Here is a 17,761-nt window from a genome sequence, read left to right as displayed (position 1 = left end):
TTCCGGTACCTGAAGGTGAGAGAGAGCGGCGCCTGGTGAGTACAGAGTCTACACCTGCACGGCAGCAGGCACCACCACACGCACCGCAGCCGCACCTCTTACATTTTGGCGTAGTCGGCAGGATCAAGGATACCGGATCACGGACACGATGTGGAATGCCGCCAAGAAGACCTCCCTGCGGACGGCTCCGGGACAGACTCGCCCCCGGACGCGTGCGGACCAGAGCGACTGGGTGACGGTGTCTGGGGCAGACCTCCTGAAGTTGGTGCAGCGGTCGGTCCAGCGTGAAAAGGAAGAGCACCGGGAGAAGGGGCGCAAGAAGGCCGCTGTGACGCCCTGCAAGAAATGTTGGCAAACAGGGCACCTTGCCGACGAGTGTACTTGGCGGGAGACGTCCCCAAAGAAGGTGGTCCAGGAAGCGGACCGAAGACGTCGGAAGGGCCAAGCGAAGAAGAAGTCCAGGTGTTTGCTCTGCGGAAACTACGGGCATGAGCATAACAGTTGTCCCTGGGATGAAGAGTTGAGCCAAGACGAGGTTGATTCATGGTGTGAAAGCTGTGGAGATCCCCGACATCGGCTCCTGGAATGTCCATGGACTGAAGACAGGACGGACTATGAGGCCACGGTGAAGCAGTTGACGGAGTCTCGTCAGCAACTTTGGGACCGGGTGGCTGCAGAGCCTGTGTGTGCGCTCTGTGAGGCGAGAGGACATGCGCTTCCCGAATGTCCGTGGAAGGAAGATCGGATGATTGCGGATGGTCGTGACAAGAGATGGGAGGAGGAAACCAGGGAAATGGAGCGGAAGACCTTGCTTGAAGTTAGTTCGCAGGTGCCCATTTCCTCTGAGCCGGAACCAACGGGTGAAGATTCCCCAGTGAAGGAGGTGGACAAGAAACCCGTCTTGGAGAAGGTGGCAGTGGCCCTCCCTTGTTGGAAGTGTCGGCGACCAGGACATGCGGCCAGTGAGTGCCCCTGGGAAGATGCCGCGGACCTACTCTGTCCCAAGAAAGTGACCCCAGTAAGGAAGAATCCTTTCCCGCATAAGGCGGAGGTGGACGACTGGGCGGTGAAGAGACCACGCTGCGAAGAAAAGCGTGAAGACCCAGTGACAGAGACGTCCGGAATCTCCCCACGATGGAACCGTCCACGACCAGGACGAGCGGAACAGGTGTGTCCTGGGTACCTAGAGATGCCAGCGGAAGAGGAGTACGCTGAGGAAGTAAAGATGCCAGCGGAAGCGAAGGAGTACGCTGAGGAAGCAGAGGTGCCAGCGGAAGAGACTAAGTACGTTGAGGAGAAAAATAATACCCCAGTCCAGATATCGGAGGAGGACTCGGACTACGGTGAGCTGTCCGCCGACGAATCCCTCCAAGAACAGATGGAGGACGACTCTGGCATCGGAAGCGCCGACGAGAGTGACTGGCAGGATCGGGTGGAGTCGTGCTCCCAGTTGAATGCCCTCCGTGAAAAGGAGGAGATGGTCCAGGAGCAAGAAGATCTGCCGGAAGTGCCGAAATGGACGGACATACGGGGAGAGGATCGAGATGCCGTGGGAGGACCCGTTCCAGAGGAAGACATGGGACCTTTGGAGATGCCCCACGAGGAGATGCGACAGATGGTGGTTATTGCCCGGGAGGAAACGGATGCCCTGGAGGATTCCACTGTTGGGTGGTGGTCGGTACCACGCCCTGAAGACAGGGACTATGCCACAGACGATCCGAAGGGCCAGGAGTGGGTGACTGTTGTCCCCGTGGAGGAAGAGTCCCCTTGGTGGCCAACGTCGAGCAACCGTGAGGAGATGCCACTCCCCCAGAGGATCCGCCGATGGAGGTCAGGAGGTAAGAAGAGGAACCCGGAGCTGGAGGTGGAAGGATGTGGGGTCACAGCCCGTCCGGGCTGGGCCCTCGAACACAACCTCGCCGGCGGGACCTCGGAATTCCCTGACCCGCGGACAAGGGACGTCGTGGAGACCTTTGTAGGGACTACAAAGGAAAAAGGGGGGGGAAATGAGGGAATGTGTCCTGTTTTACAGGACACATTCCAGCTGCAGCAGCCAGGGAGCCTGTGTCCCCTGCTGGACAACGTCGCTGACAGTGCTGGGACAGCTTGTCTGTCCCCAGCGCCTGTCAGTGTGTGGCGGCGGGTGTCCGGTGCAGGGATTACGCTTTTCCCTGCACCGGACCAGAGGCTGCGGGGGCATTTGAATGTTGGCGCCCTCCGGAAGCCAATCGCGGCTCCCGGAGCGGCAGCCAATCGGAGAGGGGCGCGGCGAGCCAATCTGCGCTCGCCGCGTCATAGGCCCCGCCCCCGGCGTCTGACGTCAGACGCCGGGCGGGAGCCTGAAGATAGGTCCGCGCGTGGGGGCGCGAAGTCAGAAGAAGACGCCGGGCGGGAGCAGCAGAGAAGGTCATCGGAGCGCAGAAGATAGTCCGGCGCGGAGGAGAAGACGACGGCCGTGGGAAGAAGAGCTCCGGTGGCCGCTGAAGAGGCCGGAAGACGTCGGGCTCCTGGAAGAAGATGTCCAGCGGCGGCTGGACGCGGCGAGGAGACGGCGGCGCCGCTGGCCAGGACGGGCCAGCGGCAGAAGAGTTCATCCAGGCCGAGAAGCGCTGCAGTGGTGGGAAGCAATTGAGCTGTGCAGTTCCCCACTGCAGCCTTCTCCACCGCAGGTAGGCCCTTCTAAGGTGCCCCCTTCTCTCCTCCCTAGACCACCGGGTGTTCGGGCATTAGGCCCGTGGGCACAGTCAGGCCCTCCCGGCCTGTGGGCACGTAGTCGGGCCCTCCCGGCCCGTGGGGCATTTAGTCGGGCCCTCCAGGCCCGTGGCCACGAGTAGTCGGGGAACCCCCCGGCCCGGATAGGCAGGCACTAGGCCTGGGGCACAGTTGGGCACTAGGCCCTTAGGAATAGTCAGGCCACAGGCCTGTGGGACGGTTAGGCGGGCATTAGGCCCGAGGGGCATATCAGGCAATAGGCCTGTGGGGCATTAGAGGGCATTAGGCCGTAGTGTATTCTGGCCGAATAGGGTAACATAAGGTGACCCTGGGCGCTAGGCCCAGGTCACCCAACGGGTGACAAGTTTAGGCGGGCACCAGGCCCGTGGGTGAAGTCAGGACACCGGCCTGTGCGCAGTCAGGGGGCGCTAGGCCCAGTGAAGAAGTGTTCCCCCGAGGTGTATAAAGGTGGCACTGGGCACTAGGTCCAGGCCACCCTGAGGTGATCAGGTAGGCAGGTCTGCTTGACCTGAGCCCCCGGAGGGTACAGGAGGTGGGTAGGCTGTGCGGCGTCCACCCCCTTCCAGCAGCAGGTAGGAATTAAAGGGACAGCACAGTGTGATCTTGTATTCTGATATTGTGATGTATGTTGTTACCGTGCAGGGCAAAGTGTCTGTTTGTTTTAAGTTTGTGCATAGTTGAGTTGCACCACTCACACGAGCTAGTTTGAGGGATCTGTTTATGTAGCTAGTGTAGCGGACACACACTAGGGTAGTTCTAGGCCCTGCACGGCTGTTTGTTTGTTTGCCTCCTTACAGGGACCTGTAAGTGGAGAAGATCGGAGTGCAAGACTTGTGACGGTGAGTAGCATCTGTGTACGTTTGTCCCTTTGTCTGTCCCCGAGCGCCGGAATAGGGATTGCTCACGGACGTGAGAATCCCCTTCATCACACTACGCCCGTGAGTGCGAGTGTGTGAATTCTGGGTGGCTGAGGCTTTGTGCCTGTGATGACCTTTCACCCAACCGGTGAAGGTCGCCGTCACCCTTGGGGTATCCCCTTTTCCGGTGGAAGAAGGGTTGATACCCCCCTTGAGGTAACCTATTCTCTCCTCAGCTCGGTCGTCGGTCAGCTCCGAGAGGGAATCGCCGTGTCCGGATCCGATTGAAGATTGCCAGGTCCGTTGAAGGTTCCGGTACCTGAAGGTGAGAGAGAGCGGCGCCTGGTGAGTACCGAGTCTACACCTGCACGGCAGCAGGCACCACCACACGCACCGCAGCCGCACCTCTTACAATTATTGTAGGTATGAAGTGTCGCACAGTTATCATTGTAGCAGTATGTGATTGTAATGTAGGATGCTGGGAGAGTATCCTGAGTATGAGATGTGTGACGTTCCATCAGTCCTTTTCTATTGATCGGCAATCATTGAAATAGATTTATATATATATATATATATATATATATATATGTAGAGCGGGGCCAGACTTCCACGTCATAAGGCACCACATCCATCTTGGCAAAATGGCGCACTTTGCAGGACCGTACAGAGGTGGCGGACCAAAAATTATGCAGTTCACTTCATTTTAGTTCCACCCCCTCCCTACGGAGCGGCGATTCCCAGTATTATACCCCAATCCTGCCCACTTCACTAGGAAGGAAGATCCGCCCACTCTTCCAGGGGAGCATGGGAACTACCCGAAAATATATACATACATACATTGATACGTACGTACGTACGTACGTACATACATATATATATGTACATGTTCTCACTGAACTGTTTTACCTCATCGTCACCAAATTATATTATTTATGAAGTGATCTTTTCACTGTAATATGTAAAGGAACATCATGCAGTATATATAGAGTTTAATACAGGGTTAGGGCATAATATAATCATAGTTGTGGAAATTTATGAAAATAATATATTACACAATTACCATATTGTTTACTACTGTAGATGTGACAATAATTATGCCTCATTTCTTCAACTTAAATATCTGGTGCCATGGTGCTCTATGTCACCTGGTGGTACATCACACATTGGGGGAAATGTCCATAGCAACCAATTAGGTGTGCCTCTGTGGATGAGGATGGACAAGCTGGGGTCTGAATGAGGAGAAACACTTGTACTGTGCACCCTCATAGTGCAGGCATCATCAGTGACCAATGTGTCAGTCCTGACGTTACTGGCTGTGTGCTGCCACTGGGCCAAGCATCATGGAATCCTCAGGGTAAGATCACTGTACAGAACATAGGACAGATGGATAGATAGATAGATAGATAGATAGATAGATAGATAGATAGAGAGATAGATACAGAGAGATAGATAGATAGATAGATATGAAATAGATGATAGAGAGAGAGAGAGAGAGAGATATGAGATCAATAGTTAAAACCTTACATAGATTGATAGAATGTAAATATATAGATACACTATGAAATAGAGAGACGGACATGAGCGATAGATAGATAGATAGATAGATAGATAGATAGATAGATAGATAGATAGATAGATATGAAATAGATGATAGATAGATAGAGAGAGAGAGATAGATAGATAGATATGAGATCAATAGTTAAAACCTTACATAGATTGATAGAATGTAAATATATAGATACACTATGAAATAGAGAGACAGACATGAGCGATAGATAGATAGATAGATAGATAGATAGATATGAAATAGATGATAGATAGAGAGAGAGAGAGATGAGATCAATAGTTAAAACCTTACATAGATTGATAGAATGTAAATATATAGATACACTATGAAATAGAGAGACAGACATGAGCGATAGATAGATAGATATGAAATAGATGATAGATAGATAGAGAGAGAGAGATAGATAGATAGATAGATAGATAGATAGATATGAAATAGATGATAGAGAGAGAGAGAGAGAGAGATGAGATCAATAGTTAAAACCTTACATAGATTGATAGAATGTAAATATATAGATACACTATGAAATAGAGAGACAGACATGAGCGATAGATAGATAGATAGATAGATAGATAGATAGATAGATAGATAGATATGAAATAGATGATAGATAGAGAGAGAGATAGATAGATAGATAGATAGATAGATATGAGATCCATAGTTAAAACCTTACATAGATTGATAGAATGTAAATATATAGATACACTATGAAATAGAGAGACAGACATGAGCGATAGATAGATAGATAGATAGATAGATAGATAGATATGAAATAGATGATAGATAGATAGATAGATAGATAGATATGAAATAGATGATAGAGAGAGATAGATAGATAGATAGATAGATATGAGATCAATAGTTAAAACCTTACATAGATTGATAGAATGTAAATATATAGATACACTATGAAATAGAGAGACAGACATGAGCGATAGATAGATAGATAGATATGAGATCAATAGATAAATACATTGATATTAGATAGATAGATAGATAGATAGATAGATAAAAAGACAGATATAAGTCAGATATTAGATAGATAGATAGATAGATAGATAGATAGATAGATAGATAGATAGATAGATAGATAGATAGATAGAATTATATGAGATAGATAGATTGATAATTAGAAGATAAATGGATATGAAATACACATAGATATGAGATAAATAGATACATTGATTGATATGCGATAGAGAGATAGATATGATATAGATTTTAGATAGATAAATATTAGATAGATAGATATTAGCTATATGATAGATAGATAGATAGATAGATAGATATTAGCTATATGATAGATAGATAGATAGATAGATAGATAGATAGATAGATAGATAGAATTATATGAGATAGATAGATAGATAATTAGAAGATAAATGGATATGAAATAGACATAGATATGAGATAAATAGATACATTGATTGATATGCGATAGAGATATAGATATGAGATAGATTTTAGATAGATAGATAGATAAATATTAGATAGATAGATAGATATTAGCTATATGATTGATAGCTAGATAGATAGACAGATAGAGTTATCTAAGACTTTTTACCTGGCATAGAATGTCTTTGACGTATCCACCACACAGTTCTTGCTCCTTGTAGTCATAGTTGTCCATGATGGACCAGTATCTCTCGGCTATAATGTTGTCCTTCTCTTGGTCACAGCAGCCAAACTCATCATACTGGGAACAAAATTCTAAGTGGACGACTGGTTTAAAAGGAGGCCCAAAATCCAGACACTGCGGGTGGCCAAGAACACCTGGCTGGAAGAGGAAGACCAGCATGAAGAAGAAGCCGGTGATATATCTCCTTTTCACCCAGTCTGCCCACCCCAACATGGACAGTCCTGATGTGGGAGGTGATGCAGTCATCTCCACTGAGATACAGAGATCCCATTGTGTGTGGAAGACTCTTAAACCAGTCTGTGGCAGACCTAGTCCATCCCCATCCACTCCCCCATTACTCTTTGATCCTTATCACGCTCCATCCTCATCATCTCCCATTATTGCCTCCAACTTCTGACATCTTTATTACCTCTGCTTCATCCCTCTGCCCCTGTCCTTCCTCAGGCTCTCTCTCCTTGCTGCTACTTATAGTATAACACTGACAGGAATTTACACAGTTCTGCAGCACTGGCCCCTCTTCCAAATATGCAGCAGCCCCCAACACTACTCTATGTCTTACCCAATAAAAGGAACCACCTGAGGCTGCAACGTGCACATTTCCCTGTGGTTGCCAGAGGTCTGTGTGGTGCACTGTATAGGAAACGTACATCTGGCAAAAACATTCTTCTTGTGCTTTTTATATCGTTGCTTTAATCGGACATTTGTTCGTTGGAAGTTGCACATGAAGTAGGGATGTTTAACATTTGTTAATAGTAGATATCATGTAATACTTTGGGGTCAGATCAATGGATAGATAGGGGTCAGATCAATGGATTATGCACGTGACGCAACCCTAGATTCTGCACGTGACGCAACCCTATGGGTCTGCAAACAAAATCCTGCACTTTCTGATGTAAGTAATCGGGCCAATTTTTTGTTGTTTCTTACGGCACATCATGGATGTTACCTGCAACTCAATCGCCCCCTGTCTAAAAAACAAACTACGCTTCTGCACAATGCTGCAGTTCCGAGGACCCTGTCTACAGACCCTTATCGTTGATTCAATCAAGTATTATTGTGAACTTGACTTAATTATTGTTTCAATTGTTTTATTCGACACCCATAATTCACTGTTTTAAAGAAGCGATCTTAACGAACGGAGCTGCTAACCGCGAAAAAACAAATGTCTAGAAACATAGATTTTGCCATAACTTTCTTTCCAGTGTCGTTATCTATTATGGGTGTGCGGTGCATACGGGTCCCTGCACCCAGGTTTTTCAATACCTACCTCTCCGCAGTCCCGCATCTGCAGCAGCAGTACTGCAAGAATCACATGCAAAATAGCGTTGTGGCCGTTTCCCAGTGATCTACGCATGCACAGTAGGAAAACCTCTGGGAAAATGGCCGCCACACCGTGCGCAGTAGACTTTGGCACAACGTCAGAGGTCAGAGTCTGCATTCTTGCGCCGCCAGCTAGAGAGGTTGGGGCCTGGGTGAAGACTGCACACGGACCCCTCCTCTGTTAATACACCATATATTATTCCCGCCTTCCGTCCTCTGCTAAATGAACAGACAATTACTGGAGCTAAACATAGAGATTGACATAGGAATCATTTACTTGTGCCCATTCCTGCAGCCTCCTTAGGTTTCAATGGGGGCTTTGTACAAACGCTAATTATATAGTTGACAGAAGCGATGCATCACTCAAACACATAGTCTTTCTAGTACGTAACTTATCACACGATACAGAACAGTGGCGGTAGTTGCTGGCAGCGCGGCAGATAGATTTACTATTTTATACTAATACTAGTATCCGTCCAACTAGTGCAAGGGTTTGTGCGTGTGCAAGTTAAAATCCGTGCCGCCAAGCATAGGTATCTGCACTTGCACCATCCCCACGCTGTGTGCAAGAGATCCAGCAGATACAGGCGTCTCTTCCCCCTATGCTGCCTCAGAATCGCACAGAGCGTTAGCTATGCGCCCACAATTGAGGGTGGTTACATACAATTGCATTGTCACCAGTGACGTGGGGTGAGGCAGGTGAGGCAGAGCCTTTCCTGTCATACTAACGTTTGTGCCAGAGGTTTGACTGTATAAAGTATATGAAAAATACAAAGAATATGTTTGAAATATCTTCTTTGTATTATTCTAATCATTTTTATAGTCAAAACTCTGGAGTAAAAAGTCTATGGCAGCTGCACCTGTGTATAATGCCCAGATGTATATACTGCTGCACCTGTGTACAATGTCCACATGTATATACTGCTGCACCTGTGTATAATGCCCAGATGTATATACTGCTGCACCTGTGTATAATGTCCACATGTATATACTGCTATCCTTTATTAAGAAAAATTGCAACATACATTACATAAATATGGTAAAACTCATAAAAATAGGACATACAATATACATTGAATTGTTGCCCAATAATCCAAACCAAAAAGCAACAAAGCTTGTATAACTATACGCAATGTCGAAATTTCTTAACATCTAAGCAAAAAACAACCTACTGTATTCGTACAATACATATCATAACCATAAGCAATGAAAAGATGAATGAAGTCTTTTAGTCACATGCAAATCGCTTTAATTAAAAAAACAGAAAAAAGAAAATCTACGGGAAGGTGAAGGCTAGGAAGCCATAAGATGAACAAGAAAAGGACTTCTGCTACCCACTCAAGGGGGTTTCAGGTGGCGCCAGAGCCTGGACCACCCGACAGCATCCAACCTCTTCCTATCCATATCCATCATCCTCTTAACCTCGTGCAGAATATTTCCCACCACCTCCTCACAGGGGAGGACCTTTGCTCTAAGGGAAACCTGACACCGTGCACCCCATGTGTGAAACCTAACTGCTAAACTAACTATAAAAATTGTGGTTAAATCAAACCTTCTATACCCTTTGAACGCCCCATAAACCCACTCAGGGTAACTAAGCCCCGAAAGGCACGGGATGCGTAAGGCCCTTGATACCGCTCTGTAAACCTTTATATTGAAGGGACACTCAAGGAGGAAATGGTCCATTGTCTCCACCTCCCCTAGACATTCCTCACGTGGGCAGCCACGATCATTGGCACTTCGACACTTGAGGTTACCCCGCACATAAAGCCTCCCTTGGAAAGAAAGCCAGGCAATATCTCTGAACTTCAGTGGGATTCTTTGAGAATTAATCAAAGACAACCCATCTGAGCAGACACTGCCTGGGCAGTCCCTTAACGACAGCGGAGCATAAAAGTGAGTCTGCAAAATTCTTCTCTCCAACTCCCTTCTAGAGAAGTTTTTGACTTCACCCACCTCCAGCCCCCAAAGCCTCGTCATCTTCAAGCACAGTATAACGTAGATCGGGAGGTAGCCATGCCGGACTCGAAAGGTTTTTACTTGGCCACCATCCATCCATAACCTGAGGAAGGGAAACACCCAGGCCCTAAAACTCTCTACCCTTCGAGGGGGAGTTCCTAGAAACAAACTTCCTAGATTCAGTTTTAAAAACGTTGTAGCAAAAAACACCACAGGGTTGACCATACTCAGCCCCCCCTGTTCCCTCGATCTGTAGGTGATCCCTCTCTTGACCAGATTCATTCTATTCCCCCATAACATCAGGAAGAATAAAGAATTCATCTTGGTCCACAAAGACTGTGGCAAGAAGCACACATAACTGACATACAGAAAAAGCGGAATCAGATAGGTTTTGCATAAGTCAACCCTCTCCCTGAGAGAAAGTTGCCACCTTCTCCAGGACTGCACCTTACTGGTAGCATCTTCCAGCCTCTTCTCCCAATTCTGAGTGGCATAATCACCACGGCCAAATTTGATACCTAGAATTTTTATCTCTGGACTGGCGCGGGGGAGGCTATCCGGAAGGGTAAATTCATCACCTTCCTCCCCCATCCAGAAAGCTTCACACTTATCCTGATTGATTCTGGAGCATGAAGCCTCAGAGTACTCACAGATAAGATGTTCCATGCCACGTGCCTCTGCCACAGATGACAGGACCACAGTAACATCGTCTGCGTAGGCCACCACCCTCAGCGGCAACCCAGGGCCCAGCTGAACCCCTGCCACAGCACCGCCCTCAATCCTCCGCACAAAAGGATCAATTGCAAATACATATAGAAGGGGGCTCAGGGGACACCCCTGACGGACACCCGAGTCGACCGCAAAAGCAGGGCCTACCCAGCCATTGACAAGTGGGAAGCTCTCAGCCTGATTGTAAATGACACGTAGCCAATCTACCACCCTCGCTGGAAGACCATACCTCTCCAGCACAGCCCACAGGTACTGATGATTAACTCGGTCAAAAGCCTTGGACTGATCCAATGCCAGCAAATACTTGCCCCATTTTTGAGCACGACATTGCTCCACAGCCTCCCGGATGCCAAGGACATTACTAAAGGTGCTTCGGCCTTTTACAGTGCAATGCTGAGACGGAGAAAGTAACAGCCCGGAAACTTCCATCAGCCGATTAAAAAGTACCTTTGCCAGAATCTTTCTGTCCGTATTGAGAAGAGCGATGGGGCGCCAGTTCTCAACACGCACCGGGTCCCTACCTTTAGACAATAATATGAGAGCAGAGGATCTCATAGAGGGAGGGAGTGATCCCTTACCCAGGCTTTCATTAAATACCTCCATGAGATGAGGAGCCAATATGTCTGAAAAAGCTTTAAAAAATTCAGATCTTAACCCATCTGGGCCCGGAGATTTTTTTATAGACAAACCGTCTATGGCTCTCTTGACCTCCTCCACTGTCACATCACTGCCCAAAGAGTCAAAAGAAGGATCAAGTTGCTCAAGTCCAGGTGTCTCCCTCAGAAACTGATCCATCCTCTCTCTGATGAGTGGCTGCTCAGACAAAAGGCTGGAGTAATAGGACCTGATGACTCCCAAAATACCCTCCCTGTCTTCATGAAGAGTACCCTGGTCATCAAACAGGCCCCTGACCTCCCTCAAATCAACTGATTTTCTGCAACTCTGGTAGGGATCAGGCGAGTGGTATTTTCCATAATCCCTCTCCAGAATCAAAGAAGCCAGGCGATCGTACTGATATTCCTTCATCTGAGCCTTCACCCGGGAGATTTCCGCACTATCTCCACGCTCAGAGATCAAGAAATCCAGTTTCTTTCTCAGGCTCTGATAGATACATCTTTTTGTCAAGTTTTTCCTGGCTACCAGCCTTTGAAAAAGCCTTCGAGTCCTCTTTTTACACTCCTCCCACCACTCAGACCTACTCCAACCAGCCTCCAGAAGTGTTTCCTGTAGTTGAAGAAAGTCTCGAAAGGACTGTCTAACTCCTTCCTCCTTTAGGAGCTCGGAATTCAAACGCCAAAGGCCCCGCCCTTTCTGAGGGGTTTCTGAGACGTTCAAAGCAACACACAGAAAAACGTGATCGGAGAACTCTACTGGCTTTGTCTCAGGAGGCAAAGTTTTCGAGGACTCCTTAACAAAAAACCTATCTATCCTAGACCTACGACTACCACAATGATAGGTGAAACCTGTGAGGTCTGGGAAATGGCGAATGTGCACATCCAGCAGACCAGCCTCTCTAACCATGCTAACTAGAAAATTGGAATCATAGCCCAGGGTCGCCTTTGTGTCCCCTCTGTCTTTTGGCCTAATGACGGTGTTAAAATCACCTCCAAAGACAATCTGCCGGGCCGTAAAAAGAAACGGTTTTATCTCCCTGAAAAGACATTTCCTGTCCCACTTTGAATGGGGCCCATAGATGTTTATTAGCCTCAGGTCATGTCCTCTCAGGTTGACATCTAAAATCATGCACCTACCTACCTGTAAATCTATAATCCTGTGCACGTTTACCATATCAGTAAAAAGTACTGCCAACCCACTGGACGCCTCGGCCGCAAGAGACCAGAAGGAAGGCCCCCGCTTCCACTGACACTTGGCCCGATGGAGTGTGGCCAAGTCACCTACCCTGGTCTCCTGCAAAAATAAAAAGTCAACATCAACCGTGTTGAAAAAATCGAAGGCCAAGAAACGAGCACGTTCAGAAAACACGGAAGCCACATTAATGGTGGCACATCGTATAGGTTGGGGATCCATGTTTCTTGGATTATAGAGGTAGGACCCCATTCACTTTTTCTTTGCTTGTCTTTTAGAATCCTCATCCGAGGATCCTACTCTTTTACCCGTAACCCCGAAGGGAAGAACATCCTCATCAGACAAAGAGATTTCTTCCACCTCCCCCTCCTCCAACCCACCAACAACTGAGACCACAGTCTCACAGAACAGACCCTTAGATCCCTGTACAACAACACCCTCCCTAATATCACACCCCTCCCCATTTGCAACCCTGTCTGGGGGAGGATCCGGATCAGGGACTTTTGGGGCAATAATACAAGAACCGCCCCCAGGATCATCCCCACCAGAGGACGCCAAAGGAGAATAGGTAAGGCTCCCCGCCTCAAGGCTAGGAGTCTCCTCCACCACTATCACCTCTCCCGGAGATTGAGGGGCCTTCCCCTCTGAACTCTGCACTACCTCAACCTTATTCAATAACGGTACCAAGGCCTGGCTTAACTCTGTCCCTGTAGGATCCCACTCTAGATCCCCCTGAGAACTATCTAAGTGCTTGGTTTTGCTCTGAACTTTACCACATCCCCCCTTTTCCTGTTTAGCTTTGACCGTAACTGCCACACCATCAACAGACAGATTAGAGGCCTGTTTTGGCTTTTTACTTTTAGAAGTATTCGGAACAAACACTAGTTCTTTTCCCCCAACCATGACTACCTCGCCCTCATCCTCATCATCAGCAGAGGACAAAACGTCAAACCTATTAGAGCATACAACGTCCACACCCTTCTTTTTCAGCTTCTTCCTCCTGCCTTTACTCACCGCCTGAAAAGATGCTTCCCCCCTTTCGACCTGGACTTTCCCTACCCCACCAGCTTCTAGTTTCCTCAACATATCCTGATGCTGTAAAGCAACCACCATGTTATCCTCATGACTGGGCCTGATTTCTAGTGCCTCCTCAACCACCCCTGCATCATGATTATGCAATGCTTTAGGGCACCGACTATAGGGATGGCCATCCGCTCCGCAGAGATTGCACCTCACCTTATTGCACTCACGGGACCCGTGCCCCATCTGGCCACACAAAGCACATTTAACAACCGTACAATCATTACTAAGGTGGCGAAAGTCACCACACTTGTGACAAGTTCTGGGCTGCCCAGGATAGAAGCACTGAAGCCGGTCACGGCCAATATAAGCAGCAGATGGTATGTGCTTAGTCTCAGCCCCTACCTGGTGCAACCTCACAAAGGTCGAATAGGCACCACCCCAGACCCCCTTAGTGTAATCAAATTTCTCAAGTGGGGACAACACTGTGCAGGACCTGGACAACCAATATACGATATCCGCAGACGGTAGTGACTCATTACGCACCAGAACAGTAATCTTTACCCTATCCTGCCTGGTGATGGTGTTGGTTTTAAAATGGCAGTACGGCTCCTTGGTCTTGTTCTTCTCCCATTGGGAGCCAAAAGCTTGCAAGCCATTCAGGGAGAGGAAGCTCAGATCAAAGTCGGGAGTTCTCACCGGATGGATGCACGCAAAAAGGTCTGCGGCCCTAAAACCCAGCGAGAATACTATATCCAAGAACTCCGACTTTGAAGGAGCCTCCCCTTCCCCTACCCATCTAAACTGAACCACATTACGCCTTTTTATAGGCTGACCCCCACTTACCCCAAGCTGAGGACCAGTACTAGCCCAACCAGAACCCTCCAAAGTTTTGGCATATGAACCAGATCCTGGTCTAACCACAGGAGAGATTACAGGGAGACCCTTGGGTGCTTGAACATTTACCTTCTTACTGACCTCTATACCCGCACTACCAGCCCCACCAGCCATCCTAGTTTGGTTTGCCTGGATCAAGCTTACGGCCGCTAAAGCCCTCACAGGCATATCCATATCTCCGTAAACTGTTTCTACTAGTGTAGTCTCCTCAGGGGTTAAGCTGCTTTTATCAACTGCCGGCAGTCCTTGGGCCAATCTTTGCCCAGTTTTTAATATGGCTTCATACTTCGGAATTCCCATTGATGCAGTTAATGATGTCACTCGTGATGTCACACATGATGCGTCTTTGGCCCCGCCCCCCTCAGCCACCACAGCAACTAAGCCAGAGCCAGTCGCTGCTGGCTTACAGGGAGAGCCAGCCTCAGCATCTACCACGGCCCGCGCCGTCCCCATATCCGCAACTTCAGAGACAAGTGCATCGGGAGCAAGTCCACAGGAAGCAGTAGCAGCCACCAGAGCTCCAGCACCCGCCGTCACCCCAGCAGCCACCATGCCCCCTGCACTGCCACCACCCAGCACTCTCTCTGGGAGAGACGCCTCCCCCTCATGGAAAGCACAGGATGACGTCATCGCAGGGTTCCCCTCGATATCCACAGCACCAGACGCAATCCCAGAGGTTTCACCTCCATCATGGCCCACGATATCCACCACTTCTTCCGCAGTCTGGCTGCCCACTTCCATGTCTTCCACTGGAACTATGAGCCCAGATGCTGCCACAGAACCCGCCGGGACCGGGCCGCCATCACATCCGCCATCTTGTCCTGGTATGGACTCTAGCAGTGCTTTTTCCTTTTGCAATAGAGCCTGATCCTGCAACATTTTAATCCTCTTTTTAACTGCAGCCAAAGTGTCATTCAGCTCCCAAAGTTCATCTTTCAGGACAACTCTCTCCCATCTGCTGCTACAGTTACGCCTTCTTTTTTTATAAGTAATGCGAGAGTATATACGGTTCTGCTCCATTCTTAATTCCTCTAGACTCATATTCATGTATTTCTCACTAGAGGATGTTGAATCCTCCAGGCTGCAATCAGAAACCTCAGCATCTCCACCTGCAGCACTAACCCCCGCCTCACTACAGGCAAGTTCATTCACCTTATCACCTCCCTGAGTTACCTCACTCAGAGAGCCGGCATCCTGTGGTTTGGGGGTCTCCAGTTGGGGATCCTGTTTCATCACCGGACCCACAATCACTGGAAACGCTGTACTGTCCAAATCCTCCAGCACTGAGGCTTCAACTGCAATCGGTAGGTCAGAATTCCCAGGGCCTCCCTCAGGCCTTGCAGCCTGGGACTCTGCGTTATCCTCCTCCCCAGGAGGATCCATCCTCCCCTGGGAGGCTCCCAGGGGAAGCACTGCAGGCTTTTAAGAAGAACCAGGGCCTAGGAGCTATACACTGTGCATCTGTGTAGAATGCCCACATGTATATACTGCTGCACCTGTGTATAATGTCCACATGTATATACTGCTGCACCTGTGTATAATGCCCAGATGTACATACTGCTGCACCTGTGTATAATGTCCACATGTATATACTGCTGCACCTGTGTATAATGTCCACATGTATATACTGCTGCACCTTTGTATAATGCCCAGATGTATATACTGCTGCACCTGTGTATAATGCCCACATGTATATACTGCTGCACCTGTGTATAATGCCCACATGTATATACCGCTGCACCTGTGTATAATGCCCACATGTATATACCGCTGCACCTGTGTATAATCCCCACATATATATACCGCTGCACCTGTGTATAATGTCCAGATGTATATACTGCTGCACCTGTGTATAATGCCCGTATGTATATACCGCTGCACCTGTGTATAATGCCCACATGTATATACCGCTGCACCTGTGTATAATGCCCAGATGTATATACCGCTGCACCTGTGTATAATGCCCAGATGTATATACTGCTGCACCTGTGTATAATGCCCACATGTATATACCGCTGCACCTGTGTATAATGCCCAGATGTACCCTTTGGCTCATATACTGCGTGTAAATCTGGCTCTGGTGCTAGCCAGTGCCTCCTCAGCCATTTAGCTCACCGGTATCCGTTCAGATGGTCGATAATGTTAAGGTCGACGCTCATTAGGTCGACCACTAATGGTCGACATTGACATGGTGGACATGGACAAATGGTCGACACATGAAAGGTCGACACATGAAAAGGTTGACATGCGTTTTTCACATTTTTTTCCTTTTTGGAACTTTTTCAGACTTTACGAACCACGTGGACTACGATTGGGAACGGTAACGAAGCGAAGCGAGCCATGTGAGGGGACGCGGTGCGCTAACTGGGGTTCCCTGTCACTTTACGCAGAAAACGGCACCCAAAAAAGTAAAAAAACTCATGTCGACCTTTTCATGTGCCGACCATTTTCATGTGTCAACCATTCATCCATGTCGACCATGTCAATGTCGACCAATAGTGGTCGACCTAATGAGTGTCATCCTCAACATTGTCGACCATTCATACCGGAACCTAGCTCACCGCACGTCCCTGATTGTCACCACCCAGATTCCGCTGCAAAACACTCCAGTACATGACAGATCCGGTCAAATTCTGTCCAACTCAAAATAGGACATAGATACACTTCTATAGAGGCGCTGCATGCAGAATCGTGCTAAGAGATTTGTCCCACTCAGAGTCAGCCCACAAGTGAGTAAGGGGTCTATGTACTACAGTACTAAGCCTTGGCGAGAGATAAAGTACCAGCTAATCAGCTTCTAACTGCCACGTTACAGGCTTATTTTGAAAAGTGACAGTTAGTAGCTGATTTACTGGTACTTTACCTTTCTCCACTTTATCTCTCTTCATGGCTTTTAGTACAGAGACCCCTAAGTCAGTGAAATTCAGAAGCAGTAAATGGGCCTGATTCACGGCCGCATGCAGTCACGATTTTGGCGCCAGTGACCGGAGTGCGCTGGAAGCTGAGGCATGACTGACATGCTGCAGATATTTGGGAACGTGCTGAAGTCAGTGTCAGCGTTCCCCCCATTCAGAGTCACTGGCTTCAGCAGGTAAGTTCATACTTACCTACTCTCCCGGATTCTGCGGGAGACACCCGGTTTTTCGAGTAGTCCCCCGCAACCCCGGAAGAGTGGGCACACCTCCCGCATTCTGCCGACTTCCTAGTGAAGTGGGCAGAATGTGGAGAAAGATA

General features: G+C 48.2%; 1 protein-coding gene across 1 annotated transcript in view; it reads right to left on the bottom strand.

The window, feature by feature from the left end:
* The window catches only part of HHIPL2 (HHIP like 2), a 218,598-nt gene that overhangs the window by 147,613 nt on the left and 53,224 nt on the right, over positions 1-17,761 (bottom strand). Inside the window, exon 3 of the mRNA XM_063919427.1 lies at positions 6,722-7,017. Coding sequence (XP_063775497.1) covers positions 6,722-7,017 — 296 coding nt within the window. The remainder of the gene's footprint in view (positions 1-6,721; positions 7,018-17,761) is intronic.

Source organism: Pseudophryne corroboree, chromosome 4, assembly GCF_028390025.1.
Source record: "Pseudophryne corroboree isolate aPseCor3 chromosome 4, aPseCor3.hap2, whole genome shotgun sequence".
NCBI lineage: Eukaryota > Metazoa > Chordata > Amphibia > Anura > Myobatrachidae > Pseudophryne > Pseudophryne corroboree.
This window is presented reverse-complemented; position numbering and strand designations above follow the sequence as displayed.